Consider the following 15,504-nt stretch of genomic DNA (forward strand, 5'->3'; position numbering starts at 1 on the left):
CTAAAAATATTTCAGTAATGTTCCATCTTCGGTTACACAAAATTTGTTTGGACAATATTTTAAAATTTTTGAAAGTTTTACGGCAAATTTACCAAACCACTAGTATCATTGTAATATTTAAATGTATATCATAATCTTTGTATTCATATACCTATTAAAAAAGTTTTATATTATTTTTTTTGTAATATTCTTGTTGTCCAATTATAGTTTTAAAATAATATAAATTCTTTTATTTTATTAAATTTTATGTGTAAATAAAAATAAATCTGAAATAATTATGAGATATAAAAAATTTAAGATTAAAACGATAAACAAAAAATATTTAAAATCAGAAATGTGATGTATAATTAATTGTAAGAACCAAAATACAAATAAAAATATGAAAATTTGTAAAACTTCTTTAACTCCTCAAAACTCTAAATTTGAAATTTTAAAACTTTTTTGAGATAAAAAAAATTCTATATCCGATGTTATAGAGTTTTTTTGGAAGATGCTTACTAAAGTTTTTGTTTCTCCTCTCAAACAAAACCAAAAACCAATTTGTGGAGTATATAACAAAATTTATAGCAAGAAACTAAAAGCTGAGAGGTACGAAATTAGTATTGTCAAAAGTCTCTAAATCAACTCCCTTTTCCTTTACATCCAAGAAACAAAACATAAAACGTATGAGAAAAGGAGTTTACAGTAGACTAAAACGATGGTCTGCAAAAAAGAAACATAGAGCCAAACTCCATACTAAGCTTAAAAGCCATACCGTGTCTTCTTCTCTCTTCTTCAACAGATTTTACACAACACCTGACGGCAGACGAAGAACAAGCTGGCCACCCATCAAACTGTCCCAACATCAAAGAAAAACATAAGAATATTAGAACATCCATCAATGTCATTAGGTGTCAGGAACATATTTGATTTTACCTCTTGACATAGTAGTAGCAGAAGTCAGCGAGAATGAAGGTTTGTATGACTTCAGAGATGAGGACCATTATAGGCCAAAACCCATATCCTAAAGCAGTCAGTAACCTCCCTCGAGTGTCCAAGACCTTACACCACCATCACATTATTATTATTATTGTATACTATATAGTTGTTCACATGGAGCTCCATAGATTAGAAGCAAGGATACAAAGAGAGAGAAAAAACCTGAAGGACCCAATGCGCACAGCTCAAGAACCTAGCTATCCCCAATGCAAACACGTAATGTGCTGTGAACGGCTCCACGATCTGAGACAAGACAATGCGGTTACTAGTTTAAATATGTAAAAGGACAAAGACCGGTTACAAGCTTTTGTAAAGTACCTTAGTGTTTTGCATGACTCTAAGCTGAGGAAGAACCGAAACAGCTTCAAGGTACACGCAGAAGGCCCAAGAGATCTTATTGATTATATGGTGATGTGTTGATGGGTGAATCAGAACTGATAAAACAGCACATGGTACAACCTGCAACAAAGAAACAATTAAACCGACAGCTCAAAAAAGAAACCCCAAAAAAAAAAAACAACAACTTACAACGTAGTAGATTGCAAAATTGTCTTTGTCTTCCATGTAACTAGCTTTGAGCTTGAAACGGATCATGTAGATAACCCAAAGGGTAGTCACCAAAGTAGCCGAATCAAGCAACGTGTGGATATCAAACTCCATCACAAAGCTACAGTAAAGTCTCACAGCCAGAAACAGAGCTGTTAACTCTTGAGACTTCAAAGACAATCCTGTCGGAAACACAAACCAAAGATTGCAAATCAACCAATCTCAAATCCCAACACCTAAACCTAGAAACCCATCAAGAATCAAGATTTGAGTTACCGGCGCAAGTCTTCTCCTTGGTGAGTTTGTAGATGAGGACGGAGATTCCGAGGGCGTGGACAGCTTCGGCGGCGACGAAAAGGTTGTCGTGGTCGTGAACGATCATTCTCAAGAGGACGAGAGCAGCCATGGCGGATACAACGGCGAGAAAAGCTTTGACCTTTGGTGGTTGCCGGCGAACCCATGTCGTCACGGCGTGGATCGGCTTCTGCGCCGCCTTCATCTTTTGATTTTCGCTCTCCTTCTCACTTGGTTACTGAAGATAGGGTCGAGACCTTTCGACTTTCGTAGCTTCTTGGTACGATGATTATAAGTAAACAAACCACAGATCTGTGTCTTTTGTGTGCGAAAATTGATTGTTGAGACGATCGGATGATCGATACACGGTTAACTAAAGATTAGTCCTTTTTTTATTACAAAACATAAAAGGTTTGATACTTTGTGATGGCGACACGTGGAAGTTTGTTTTGGTTTAGGTGGAAGTTAGATTGAGGTAAGCCAACGACTGTAAGAACCGGTTTGGATTCAAGGCATATTCCCAAATCACAAAACCATGATCGGTAGACTAAACCAAAAAATCGGTTATAAGTTTGGTCGGTAGTCGGTTAATCTGATTTTTTAAGAACCAATCCTAAACAATATATACTGAACCAAACTAACTAAATTTCAAACCGAAAAACTCTAATTTTAACTGAAATTAACCCGAAACCAAGAACCTCGATGACTTTCAGTATATTTTCATTAACAAAATAAGAACTGGTTTTGAAAACAAAATTAGAACTGAATCGAACTAACTTTCATTTGATTCACTCAACATATTAACCGAATTCTATTAAAAAAAAGGCGATCTAACTGACTGAACCGGCATGCCTGATAAAGTTCATTTGTAATTTAGATGGAAACAAAACTGAAGAGCTCTAATCAAAAGATCTTACAAGTAGTATTCAGAGAGACAAAAGACCATTAGTGTAATAACAAAACTGTAACTCATGGTTTAGTTCCCCAAAGTCCTTTACTTCGTTCTTGCTCGGGTAATATATCTTCACCCGACTCGGAAACAAAACCTGGAAAAACACACAATCACATTGTATATCATGTATCCTGATGGAAAACGATCGATAGTAACGGGTCAACGTTTCTTTGAGGTCAATACTATGCGTTTTAACCCAAGCAGATCCATTGGAGCCATTCATCATCCAAATCTCCATGCTCGGTTCAAGAGAATTGTAGTCTATAGCCAAGAGTTTCCCTCTGATGCCACATAAGCTAAAGTCGTGATTAGGGTTGTCTTCCAAACATTGTGGTGGAGGCAGAACAGAGAACTTTTCATGTTCTAGAGAGAAAGTGACAATCTTTGTTGGATCTTCTTTTGTTATCCAGTAAAGGGATCCATCAGTGAGAACTGGAGGGTATGGTTGTAGAAGGTAAGGACATTCTGTTTCTTGTGATCTCCATGGAGATATCTCGAGATGGTGCTTGTAGTTTCTTCCCTTGGGAGACAAGGTAAGTGTTTCGAATTTGCAGATTGGGTGATAAGGAAGGAAAAATCTGATGATTTTGTATTGTAACGTGGAGGACACGAATCCAAAGGAGACAACGCTGGATGATGAAGAGGAAACAGATGATGATAGAGATATTTCTAGGGTTTTTTGGTTAATAGGGTCAAAGAGAAAGTGTTCTTTGTCTGACGCGAAACAGATTAACTGATGGTTAGAAGACAAGACTCTAACTCTGTCTCCAAGGAAGCTTTTTGTAATGGGTTTTTGTGTTTGCTCATGGTAGCGTTCTTCCAAGAGAGATGACCGAAAAGCGGTGAGAGCGGTTTGGTTAGGTTTTGTGTAGCTAAGGAGTTTGAGCTCTACGACTAGGGATTTGCTGGAAACGGTGAAGGTGGTGAGGATGGATGGTGAGTTTAGGTCATGACTGTGGTGGAGACGGAGGAAGTAGGGTTCAGAGATTATGGAGTTGAATTGCTTTGAAACTAATCGGAGTTTTGGTAATATTTTGCTTGGAAGGAAAGCGAGGATTCTGATGATAACTTCCGGAGGAAGAAAATAACAAGAAAACATCTTTCCAAGTAACCTGAGAAAATATGTGTGTTACTAGATTTTGACCCGCCCTTTAAAGGGCGGATATATATTTTATTTTAATTTAATTCTTATATTTGTGTTTTTTATGATTATATTTGTATTTTTCTTTATAATTATATTTGTGTATAATTTTTTTGATAAATAATAACAATTTAAAAATTGATCCGGTATATTGCCGGCCGAACCCGCCAACCCGCGGATCATATAAACAAAACTGAAATCTGCGGGTTGGCGGATTCGACTGGCAATATACCGGATCAATTTTTATATTGCTATTATTTAATAAAATATATTTTGATTAATATTTATACACAAATATGATTACAAAAAAATACAAATATAATCACAAAGAAAACACAAATATGAGAATTAAACTAAAACAAAAATATATCCGTCCTTTAAAACGCGGATCAAAATCTAGTTAATTATAAAAGTAATTTACTAATAGTTAATGACTTACTTAAGTATTTAAAATATTTATAGAAAGATATTGAAATGTAATCTTAGAAAAAAAATAGGGTGTCTTTTTGGTTATTTTTGGAAAGATTTAAATATTTTATGTATTTTCTGACCATATATTAGTAACAGGAGGATTTTCAATTTATTAAATCATATATGATGATTTCAATATTAAAGTTTGGTCGTAGTTTGTAAAAGTAAAAGAAAACAGTGAAAATGGTTATATGGAATGGTTGATATAATATTACAATTGATGTTCTCAAAAATGAAAATATTTCAATTGCATGTTTAATTATAAAACCAAGGATTTCAAACGCAAGAATTTGCTATTATGTCATGTGTCGTTTTCAAAAAAAAAAAAAAGAATTTGCTATCATGTGTAGATTAAGTGATTAACTGATGCATGACCGTATTATATGTGAGTGAGCTTGCTTGTTTTCGTCGACAGTTATTAAAACAAAACTCTTCATTTATATTAAAGTCCCTTAAAGTTAAAATACATAAATGTGAAATATAAAGCCCAAAAGTAAAAAGTCCAATAACTGAAACACAAGATTAAATGTACACATTTAACAACACGTGTTTAAAGATGAAAGATGAAGGCACCACGCCACTATGGCTTTTCATCGCTGCCACTTTTCGTTTCAAACTCAATCCGACGGTGATTTCTGGGTTTTCCGGACAATAAAAACTAACTTGAAAATCAGAGATAAATCTAGAAAACAGAAGTCAGATTGGATTCATTTGACAGACTAAACACATCTAAAATCAGAAAATAAGTTGAAATCGCTAAAAGTCAATTAGAGAAAAAAGATGAAATCTCTAACATGATCTGATTTGGATGAGAAACATAACAAAAACTGAAATTTACTGTTTAAAATGGAAGTTCATTCTCAAAGAATTTGATGTGAGAGAAGAGAGAAGTTATGTGAGTGGTTATCAACATTAGATTTATTCCCCCGTATTATGTGGCGTGATATGGTGGTGATTAAGTTACAGTTATTATATAAAAATGGACATAACTTCATATCAATTGGACATGTTGAAGAATTAATAGAATAGATATAATGTATATGCGTGTTCGTCAAATCTTCAGATTAGGAAGTTTACGAGTAATAAAGTGAGTATTCTATTTTATTCCCAAAATTTATATGTAAGAAAGTGAGTGTTCCAATTCAGTTTCTATTTTATTCCCAAATTTTATATTTAATAGAATCTTCAAAACTAGGGATAAACAATATGGCACTGTAAAGAAAAATGTACCAGGAACCATTGTTCCTTATTCTATGTATCTGACTATATTCTATGTATCTAACTAAAACCTTAATTGGGAAAGCTAACGATAAAATAGTAATATATAATATAGAGTCAGTATGATGCAGAAAACTATTTTTTTCATTTGTATATTTACTAATCATGATTAATGGTCTAACCAAATTTTTTTATTTTAAATTACATACAATATTATGTACAACTAAATAACTAATTTATTGAGTATTGTGTATCGCTGTTATTAACTTATTTCAAACTAATTTAGTTAGATAAAAAAATAATAATATAGTCTTTTCCAAAAGATAATTTATAATTTACACTCTTTATGTTTCAAAAAAGTGTCATTTAGATCCATTTGATTACTTTATATGTTTTAATTTGTGTTTAGTATTACTTTCAAATCAAGTTTGGTTCGGTTCTTCGGATCTAAATATTTTATCCAGACTTATTTTCTTCTACTAATGTGAAGAAAAATAAATAAATGTAAAACTAATATGTTGGACTTATTTTACATACATAATTATTGACCACACTTTAACAATACCAATAAAATGGTTGGACGTGGTGTCAATAGTGTTGGGTAAGATATAGTCTATAACCAATAACATGTACTTTATAAAAATATTTGGTAAATATATAAAAACACAATATAATCGATTGAAATTGGTTAGAGTTGTCTCGGAAATAATGTGATCTCTTCAATCCATACATGAATTTTGTTTTTCAATCGATTTCGTGAATTTTCTTTTTTTTTTAAAGCTTTTCCGACTTCTAATTTTTTCTACAATCTGATTATGTTTCTAATTCTTGGTTTGATTTAAAAATTCTGAAAGAAAAACAATATTTTGCTAAACTAAGATCTAACTTTGTGTGTTGTTTTTCACCTAAATTTTCTTAATTTATACCATCATAATTATTTGTTTCTTTTGTATGCATAAACCTCAATCATGGCCAAGTTCGGCAAAATACGGAACTTTCAATTTCTAAAAACATTCTCATTCTAACATTTTAGTTGATGTGAACTTTAATGATTTTGTAGCTTATTTTTGTTAACAATGATATTATTTAGTAGTTGTTTGGAGAGAACTTAAACTCACTAATACAAAAATTAATAATACGAAAACTAAAAAAGAGTTAATTAAAAAAATTAGTGTGTAAACACATTAAATTGTCTGCGATAGAATTAATAAACAATATGTTAAAACATTAATTACTAAATAAATGTGAGACCGACACGTAAGCATTTTTATGTCAACGTGTGTTACCATATTTTTGCAAATGTTTCTCCTTTAATTTATAAGAGATATACGAGTTTCGGATTATTTTAAAGCTTTGTTTCAGTAAGCTGCCCCGGTCCGGGCTTAAGTTATTTTGATGTGGGTTCAAGTTGCCGTTTTTATGGACTTTAGGTGTTCTGAGACTATCTCGATTTGTCCTCAGTGTATGTATGAACTCTTGTATTTTATGAGGGAATTAAAATATATTCGAGGGGGGGAAAAAGAACAAGAACTACTAGTCTACTATTGCCTTCGTCACCACTCAGTCAAGTTAGTTGGGCCCTTGAATCTTGTTGGGGATCCATATTCACATTTCCAACTTGAATAAGATTTAGTGCGAGCCCAATACCAACCCATTAAATAGGACAAAGTGTACACATGGCTTGCATCACTACCGCCAAGTGCATAACTAGTTTCCTTTTAAGTTTTCTTCTCCCATCGAAATATTAAATTGAACCAAGGATGAAAATCTTTTTAATCTTCTTGACATAGTCAAATTAACTTATCTAAGAAAGAAAGAATGCCAAATGCACTAGCCGCCAATGCGATAATGGAGCACTTACTCGAAGCCGAACCAGTCTCTAAGGTTATGAAGGTAGATAGACAGCCTGAGAGAGGAAGACACGTGGTGGAGAAAACCAGTAATGAATGGGTCAACATCTTATCTTCTCTATCAATTAAGCTGCTTGCGTTTTCGTGTTTTCTAATAGAACATAATACGTGTGCACAAATTTGTGGGGGTTAAAATACATTGTACTTTGAAAAGTAAATACTAACCCACTATCATTTCATTATAAATAGATGATGATCTTTGGCTTATTTCCTCACACTAAACATAAAACATACATACATTGAAACAAAAGAAAAGTTATATAGTCATGGCTAAGTCTGCTACCTTGATCACCCTTCTCTTTGCTGCTCTTGTTTTCTTTGCTGCTTTTGGTGAGTTATGAATCCTAATGCATGGTAAAATGAGTGATATTTTTAAAAGTTATTAATCACTAACATTGAGATGAATGCAGAAGCACCAACAATGGTGGAAGCAAAGTTGTGCGAGAGGCCAAGTGGGACATGGTCAGGAGTTTGTGGAAACAACAAAGCGTGCAAGGATCAGTGCATTCGACTTGAAGGAGCACGACATGGATCTTGCAACTATGTTTTCCCTGCTCACAAGTGCATCTGCTACTTCCCATGTTGATAATTACCAAATATATTTGGAGTTAAAGTGTGTGTATTCTCATAAAGTAAGTCATGTGTCATTCTATGAGTGACCTAATTATGACATGTACCATATATGTTTATGCCGGTTTGCTATAATAATGTAATATTCTTGTTCTTCTTGTCCATGTTTGTCTTCAACGTGGGCATAAGGAGTGAGAACTTTTCAATAAGAACAACACACGATTAATTAGAGCATACTCTCTGGAGCTATATAATTTCATCTTTAGTATAACCTATATTTGGATTCCATAGCTAATAAAGTCTACATAAAGAAAAAGAAACAAAAAGTGGTGGTTCTGTTCTACGAATATTGGTAATTTGGTATTGATATCCGAAGAGACCAAGAATAAGACCAAGTCTTCTCTTTAACATATTCTTCCATCATTTGACATACTTATGTTGTTGGAAAAGTCATTCCGAAAAGACTTCTGAAAATGTCTTCTGAAAGAATACTTAACTTGTTCTTTCATTAATTTTCTTTTTAAAAAGTTTTTAAAAATTTTATGTTATTGATAACGGTAAAAGAAGATTTTCTGTAATACTTTTAGTGAAGTTTACCGAAAACTATTCTAGTGAAACTCATGTATTGTTTGATATTTTGTGAGTTTGATTAATTTTTTCGAAATCTTTTTCCTTAATTTTAGTAAATTTGACTAAATTTTTGATTTGTGATGTTTTGTTATAAGTGGGTAAAATGATTAAAATGAATTTTTCTATGTAGTATCAATAACTTCAGTAATATTGTACATATCAACATATTTATCAAATTATTTTCATTAAAACTTTTTAGGTTTACAAAAGAATTCACAACTAAAAAAAAATAAACATATCAATCATATATAAACAGACAAAGAAGTCTTTTCATAGAAGACTTATTTGTAAGTTTTCTCAAAAAAGGTTATAATGATAAAATTCAATACATGTTTTTTATTTGGTATTAAGAGGATTATTGTAATTTCATTAGCCTTTTGAATTGTTTTTGCATTTGACTGATTTCAGGGTACACTTTGCATTTAAGTTCTGAGTCATTTTTGACAAATTTCCCCTAAATTTTTTAGAAGATTCTTTATAAAATTATAATTATTATATATATAAATTATTGTTATAATATTATTGTGTCAATACAAAATATATTCAATACATTTTTGAGGGATGGTCCAACTTAAAATTATTAGCTTTTGATCTGCACGTTCGTGCGAGTGTTATTTAAAAAAAATATAAACTAATAGTTTACATATATTTAAATTAATTATAGTAAAATTTACCATATTACATATATGTAATTCTATATAACATGTTTTTGTGCAACATTTTATATAACGTTTTTACATAACATTTTTATTCTATTTGGATCATCAACATATTATATTTGTTTATAAATCTTCTAAATTAGTATGGTTGTCATAGGAACCATAATATACATTTTCTTAGAGTAAATTTATTATGATTGAAAATAAAATATTAATTTGCAAATGTCTTTTTCTCGAATTAATTGTTCTACCAGAAAATTATCAAAACATGATATATATATAATATATAAATATATATATAACATAATTATTGTGATTAAAGAAAACTGAGAATTGTTCTGCCAGAAATTTATCAAAATATGAAAATATATATGACATATTTTATTGTGATTACAGAAAAGTGAGAATTATAATATTAATTTGCAAATATCTTATATATTATCCTTACAACAAAACATATTACCATGTATAGATATTATATACAAAAATAGTTGTTTATAATGTATACTTGTTAGTAACTCTAGTCAACCAAAAAATTGATAATCAAATTCAGAATTGGTGGTTTATTGAAATTTTCTGCATAAAATAAGAAATCTTATTTGTACTTACTTTTTGACTTCAGAACCGGTGATCTACAATATCGAAGTTGGACATACTGGTCTCTGGATCTTTAAATAAACAATTGAGAACATATCTATAATCACAAAATCTTTAACACAATCAATTCGTAGGATCTAAAATACTAAACTATGTAAATCCTAAAATGAGTTCAGAGTTCATGTAATTTATATCACCTTATAATATGTTTTAAGTTGTAAAAGTTTTTTTTTTTTTTTTTTTTTGATAAAGGGCTTTAAGTTGTAAAAGTTATCTTATGCTTCGGTGTACGATCGGTTTTGCAAATTCATGAACTGATCAAAATAATTATAGGTGAGTAGATTAGAAATAGTGTGTATCAATGAATTAATGTTGGATTATATATTAGTGGGTTTCCCCGATATGTCATGTTTTAAATGGAAGTGTAAATAATAATAATATATACAGTCATATAATACGAGTATGTTTAGTAATTAGGCTTTTGTTTCGAGTTTTAAGAAGTAAGGCAAGATATTTTAAGTTGCTGGTTTAGTAATTAGACAGAATGATCGTGTATTATGCCAGTGATAATCACTGGTAAATATTAAAAACAAATTAGGATCAAATACTAATTGTACTTCTGTTTTAGTAGATTAGATACATGATTAAAGATGTGATTTTTATTTTAATAGTTTTGATTAGTGGACTATAAATTTGCTAGTATATTTATTTTCTTTCCCCGCCTCTAATATATTTCCTTTTTATTGTTTTATTCAAAATATAAATGTTGCCTATCTCTAGTTTTAAAATTGTTAGAAAAAATGATTTAGCAACAATAATAATATATAAGTTAATTTCATGTGAAAGGATTATATATTCAAGATGAACTAATTGGATGCAAAGATGCAAGTGGACATAAAAAACTATGCAAAAAGATAAGAATAATATGATATCTTCAAGAACTTTCCCCCGTTAACCAGGCTAGCCCATATATTACTACTTGTAGGTAGAATCTTCACAAGTTCCGGTTCAAATCATTCTTGATTTAGAGTCAATCGCAATTGTTTGTGTGCGTTTGTGTCTTCCTCTGAGGTTGCTACTTGTCTGTGGCCCGTGTGCTGGGGCTCTCTTAGTAAAGCAACGAAGCAAGCTGTTGGTACGTGGCTTTTATTATCAAGGTTTGCGTATAAGGCGATGAAGTTGAAACAAGAAACATATCCACGTTCAAATTAGATGCGATGTGGTCGTGACAAATCACTAACACTTGTATAACCTAATACTTGGTGAAGATATATAACTTCTTGACCAAGTCAAACAAACCGGAACAGTCATTTTAGCCACCGATTCAAATTGCAAATGAACAATTTAGCAGTGAAACCTGTCATTGATCACCACACTGTTTATGAAATTGTCAACATTGTATACTAGGAGACAGTTGTTCTGTTAATTTGTGGGGTTAAAAACTTTTATCGTAAGATACACACGTTGTGAAAAAACTAACTCCCACCATCCTTTTTTTTCAGTATAAATAGAGGTAGATCTTAAGCTTATTTCTTCACACATACATATACATTAAAAACTAGGAATTAGTAGTGATCATGGCTAAGTTTGCTTCCATCATTGTCCTTCTCTTCGCTGCTCTTGTCGTTTTTTCTGCTTTCGGTGAGTATAATGACCTTATCACAAGCATGTTTTTTTCTTTCTTTTTCGTATTATTTGATAATTAACCTTGTGGGATATGTGCAATTAATGTGTATAAACAGAAGCACCAACAATGGTGGAAGCACAGAAGTTGTGTCAGAGGCCAAGTGGGACATGGTCAGGAGTCTGTGGAAATAATAACGCATGCAAGAATCAGTGCATTCGACTTGAGAAAGCACGACATGGGTCTTGCAACTATGTCTTCCCAGCTCACAAGTGTATCTGTTATTTCCCTTGTTAATTCCATAAACTCTTCGGTGGTTAATAGTGGTGCGCATTTTACATATAATTAATAAGTTTGTGTCACTATTTATTAGTGACTTTATGACATGTGCCAGGTATGTTTATGTTGGTTTGGTTGTAATATAAAAAAGTTTACGGATATAATAAGATGATAATAAGATGATAAGCTCAAGTCACCAAAAAAAAAGTCATGTGTTGAACCGCTTAAATAAAAATAACCCGTTTCCGGGACAAACCTATTATTACATATGGCCCAACGTCTCGACCACGGTTTAAGTTTCCAGTACTAAGCAATGCCTGTTTGTCGGACACAACACAATTATGAGCCATCTGTCATGCAAGAGGTTGCACTTGTCAAACTTTAGCATTGTCCTTTTTTTTTGTACACATAGCATTGTCCATTCTACAAATCATGAATAAATAAGAAGCCAACAATATTTGGTCTACAGCTTTTAGTCTACTAATAATATATAGCAAGATTTTAATCACAAGCACCGTTTGATAAAATCTTTTCGGCAATCTTTCCAAATCTGTGGCTTTAATCACAAGCACTAGAATTCATATTGGTATCCCCATGATAAATTCCTCAACAAAATCCTGAATTCTGAAATTTATATCATATAAGAATTGGAACGAACGTGACATGGTAAATTTCTCAACAAAATCCTTCTGAAATTTATTTCATATAAGAATTGGAACGAATGTGAAAATGTGTTGTTGGTGAAGAATAGGTAGAAGCGTAGAGGCGTAGAGCTAATTAACTCTAACCTCGGCTTTAGTTTCATTTGATTGCTTATTAGCTCTCACATATATATATATATATATATATATATATATTTTTTTTCTTTTTTTACTGAAGCTCATATATATATCTTCCCATTCCGTCGATGTATGAAAAAATGTAATAGTGCGACGGTATGATTTCGATAAACAGTTACGGAGACAGTTTCTGATGTATCGTATGATCATCTTGTTGTGCAGGGATCTTTAGCTTTAACAAGCTAAGTGGACCAATCCCAGCAACATATAAGGATCTTTTGGATGTAGGTAACTTGTATGATGCTCTGCTGTTCTTCTTTCTCCCTTTTTTCTTCATGGTTGAAAGCTTTCTGAAAAGTTCAAGTTTTCTGATCTTGCAGATATTTTACAAGTAACATGTTAAGTGGAGAAGTTACCAAAATGGTTGGAAAAGAATGCAGACATGATGAGAGTTTGTTCATTCATTGATATAATGTTTACAACAGTAATCCTGATAATATTTTGTTTTGTTCTTTATACTGCAGTGATCTTACTTACATAAATGTATTTTTGGTTCATTGATTGTATGTTGTATTACTATTTAGATAAAAAAATTTTTTTAGCAAAATATATGTAAAGAATTAGGAAAATTTAGCAAATATTAGTAAAAAAGTAATATTAAAAAAAAATGATAACGAGAAAAATAAGAAGATACCAAAGAAAGATGTATAATATGTGTTTGAGAATTAAATGTGATAATTACATATATAATTCCACAAGTGTTTGTTATTATTAGTTATTCATCAGTTTATTTTTACATCAAATTTATGAGAACTTGTTCTAATTATGTACATCTATATATATAAAAAATGTTCCATCCCTCACAGCCCTCCACGTCATCGCCAGGCTGGAAAGTCGTTTACTGTAGGGCTGACACGTCGATACGCACCGTTTCACTAAAGTGCTGCGTGATGGGCTTCTCAATCTGATATGTTTAAGGCCTTGGTGTTGGCTGTAAACTATTTCGGCCCTAGATAACATCATCGTCTATGTCACCCTATGCTTTAGACGATGTCGCGCAACTCTCATCTCCGATGACGATTCAGATTTCGACACCATAACGCTCTGAGTAAAAAATGTTCCATCCCTCACAGCCCTCCACGTCATCGCCAGGCTGGAAAGTCGTTTACTGTAGGGCTGACACGTCGATACGCACCGTTTCACTAAAAGTGTTGCGTGATGGGCTTCTCAATCTGATATGTTTATAGGCCTTGGTGTTGGCTGTAAACTATTTCGGCCCTAGATAACATCATCGTCTATGTCACCCTATGCTTTAGACGATGTCGCGCAACTCTCATCTCCGATGACGATTCAGATTTCGACACCATAACGCTCTGAGTAAAAATTCGGTATTGAATCCCTTCAGTCACTCATCCACTACGTGGCCTTCAATTCTCTTATTCGATCTTAGGACGGTGGTGTCACAGTATAAATAGGTGTGGGATTTCTTCTTTCCAACTCATCCTCTCTTCGATTCTCACTCATTCATGGCGGCGAGTGAATGAGTGACGAGGGTTCATCAGAGACGACGACGGATGGCGGATGGCGGCGAGGGTTCATCGGAGACGACGAAAGGGGAGCTCTCGGAGGAATTAACGAAAAGCGTTGTGATATTGACGTGCGAATCCACAGGGGAAAGCGGATCTTGGCGGATCTTGCGATGTGTGTTTGATCGGGACTGCTCATGCTTCAAAGGTATTATCCTCTTTTTTTTTTTCTTTTTTTGCGGAAAGGATCTATCTTTGGTGAATTGCATGTCAAATTTTCAAGAAATCTATTAAAAAATGTATTTTTCAGATGTAAATGTTTCGGACAGTGTTTTTGGTTGTGTAATAAGAAGAGTTTCTGTAAGGGTTTTAGGAATCAAGTAAGGAACCCCTAGCTTCTTGCAAGTTGCTGAAGTAAAAAAAAAGATTTTGAATGGGTTTAGTACTTGATCTCAGCTTAGCTCTTTGTTTTTTTTCTTCATTAGCATTGAATCATTCATCATGGGACAATACTGTAATATTGTTTCTATTTTATTCTGTTTGTTATAGGAATCATGTCGAGAAGTTCAAGCAGTAATCAGCATCTTGAAACCAGAGGTTGTTTTTTCTTTTATATGTTCACAGAGAACTGAATTTTTATATCTTTGTGTCTATGTTTTGGTCTAAAGCAAGTGGCTGATGATTGTAGGCTGTCTTCGTGGAGTTGTGTTCAAGCCGTTTGTCTATTCTCAAACCTCAGACTTTGAAGGTTTGCTTCTTTCTTCCTATTTCGTTTGCTTTTCCCATTTTATGTGAGATTCTGTATACGAATGTGCATCGCTGTTTCTTTTGGTGGAAGATGACAGATTTTGTTGCTGTCGATGTCTATAACTCTGTATCAATAATTAAGAGAGATGCCAACTTTTCTTTTGTTAATCATAAAAACAGAGGATTTCTTTTCTTTCGAATGGAAAAGAGTTTGCCTATGGAATGTAGTTCAGTTGTTTTAATACTGGAAGGACATTTTTTTTTAATACAACCTGATTTGACCAATGGATTCTACTAGCAACATATTTCTCTTAGGTGTTTTAATGATTTTAGCATTTAGTTACTTAGTTTTTGGTTATACTTGGTCAATAGCATCTTCTTCTGTGTTCATAAGCTAAAGCTATGACCTTATGTGATCTATTTTTTCAGTGGTCCTTATGATGAAGGGAAATTGAAATTGGAGCTTGATGTTTGAATGATAAGTGTCTGCATTGAGCTTGGTTTTTAGGAACAACCAGACACTGTCACACATCTGTGTAAGGTCTTCATCAAGATATCAGTAGGAGATGAATCACAAAGGAGG

General features: G+C 32.5%; 4 protein-coding genes across 4 annotated transcripts; 2 read left to right on the plus strand and 2 right to left on the minus strand.

Annotated features, from left to right (window-relative positions):
* Positions 1-539: 539 nt before the first annotated feature.
* On the minus strand, positions 540-2,184 carry LOC108814892 (uncharacterized). The gene is made up of 6 exons (XM_018587534.2): positions 1,801-2,184; positions 1,507-1,706; positions 1,297-1,437; positions 1,141-1,221; positions 916-1,040; positions 540-833 (listed from the first exon to the last, which is right to left on the minus strand). Exons 1-6 carry the CDS (start codon positions 2,021-2,023, stop codon positions 785-787), a joined length of 819 nt encoding a protein of 272 aa, XP_018443036.1. The 5' UTR covers positions 2,024-2,184; the 3' UTR covers positions 540-784.
* A 560-nt stretch (positions 2,185-2,744) lies between these two features.
* On the minus strand, positions 2,745-3,869 carry LOC108815441 (F-box/LRR-repeat/kelch-repeat protein At1g09650-like). The gene is made up of 2 exons (XM_056991358.1): positions 2,967-3,869; positions 2,745-2,864 (listed from the first exon to the last, which is right to left on the minus strand). Exons 1-2 carry the CDS (start codon positions 3,867-3,869, stop codon positions 2,745-2,747), a joined length of 1,023 nt encoding a protein of 340 aa, XP_056847338.1.
* Positions 3,870-7,741: 3,872 nt separating this feature from the next.
* On the plus strand, positions 7,742-8,308 carry LOC108816327 (defensin-like protein 3). Its single transcript, XM_018588905.2, has 2 exons — positions 7,742-7,840; positions 7,921-8,308. Exons 1-2 carry the CDS (start codon positions 7,777-7,779, stop codon positions 8,094-8,096), a joined length of 240 nt encoding a protein of 79 aa, XP_018444407.1. The 5' UTR covers positions 7,742-7,776; the 3' UTR covers positions 8,097-8,308.
* A 3,194-nt stretch (positions 8,309-11,502) lies between these two features.
* Positions 11,503-12,055, plus strand: LOC108816435 (defensin-like protein 2). Its single transcript, XM_018589006.2, has 2 exons — positions 11,503-11,607; positions 11,709-12,055. The coding sequence occupies exons 1-2, from the start codon at positions 11,544-11,546 to the stop codon at positions 11,885-11,887; spliced, it is 243 nt and encodes an 80-aa protein (XP_018444508.1). The 5' UTR covers positions 11,503-11,543; the 3' UTR covers positions 11,888-12,055.
* The last annotated feature ends 3,449 nt before the right edge of the window (positions 12,056-15,504 follow it).

Source organism: Raphanus sativus, chromosome 7 (genome assembly GCF_000801105.2).
Source record: "Raphanus sativus cultivar WK10039 chromosome 7, ASM80110v3, whole genome shotgun sequence".
In the NCBI taxonomy this organism is placed as follows: domain Eukaryota; kingdom Viridiplantae; phylum Streptophyta; class Magnoliopsida; order Brassicales; family Brassicaceae; genus Raphanus; species Raphanus sativus.

Coding starts and splice junctions, on each gene's coding strand:
- LOC108814892 (XM_018587534.2), bottom strand. CDS start 2,023: ATGAAGGCGGCGCAGAAGCCGATCCACGCCGTGACGACATGGGTTCGC. Junction 1,041..1,140: donor GTGCGCATTGGGTCCTTCAG/GTTTTTTCTCTC, acceptor TGGTGGTGTAAG/GTCTTGGACACTCGAGGGAG. Junction 834..915: donor TGCTACTACTATGTCAAGAG/GTAAAATCAAAT, acceptor ATGTTGGGACAG/TTTGATGGGTGGCCAGCTTG.
- LOC108815441 (XM_056991358.1), bottom strand. CDS start 3,869: ATGTTTTCTTGTTATTTTCTTCCTCCGGAAGTTATCATCAGAATCCTC. Junction 2,865..2,966: donor GCTCCAATGGATCTGCTTGG/GTTAAAACGCAT, acceptor GTGTTTTTCCAG/GTTTTGTTTCCGAGTCGGGT.
- LOC108816327 (XM_018588905.2), top strand. CDS start 7,777: ATGGCTAAGTCTGCTACCTTGATCACCCTTCTCTTTGCTGCTCTTGTT. Junction 7,841..7,920: donor TGTTTTCTTTGCTGCTTTTG/GTGAGTTATGAA, acceptor AGATGAATGCAG/AAGCACCAACAATGGTGGAA.
- LOC108816435 (XM_018589006.2), top strand. CDS start 11,544: ATGGCTAAGTTTGCTTCCATCATTGTCCTTCTCTTCGCTGCTCTTGTC. Junction 11,608..11,708: donor TGTCGTTTTTTCTGCTTTCG/GTGAGTATAATG, acceptor GTGTATAAACAG/AAGCACCAACAATGGTGGAA.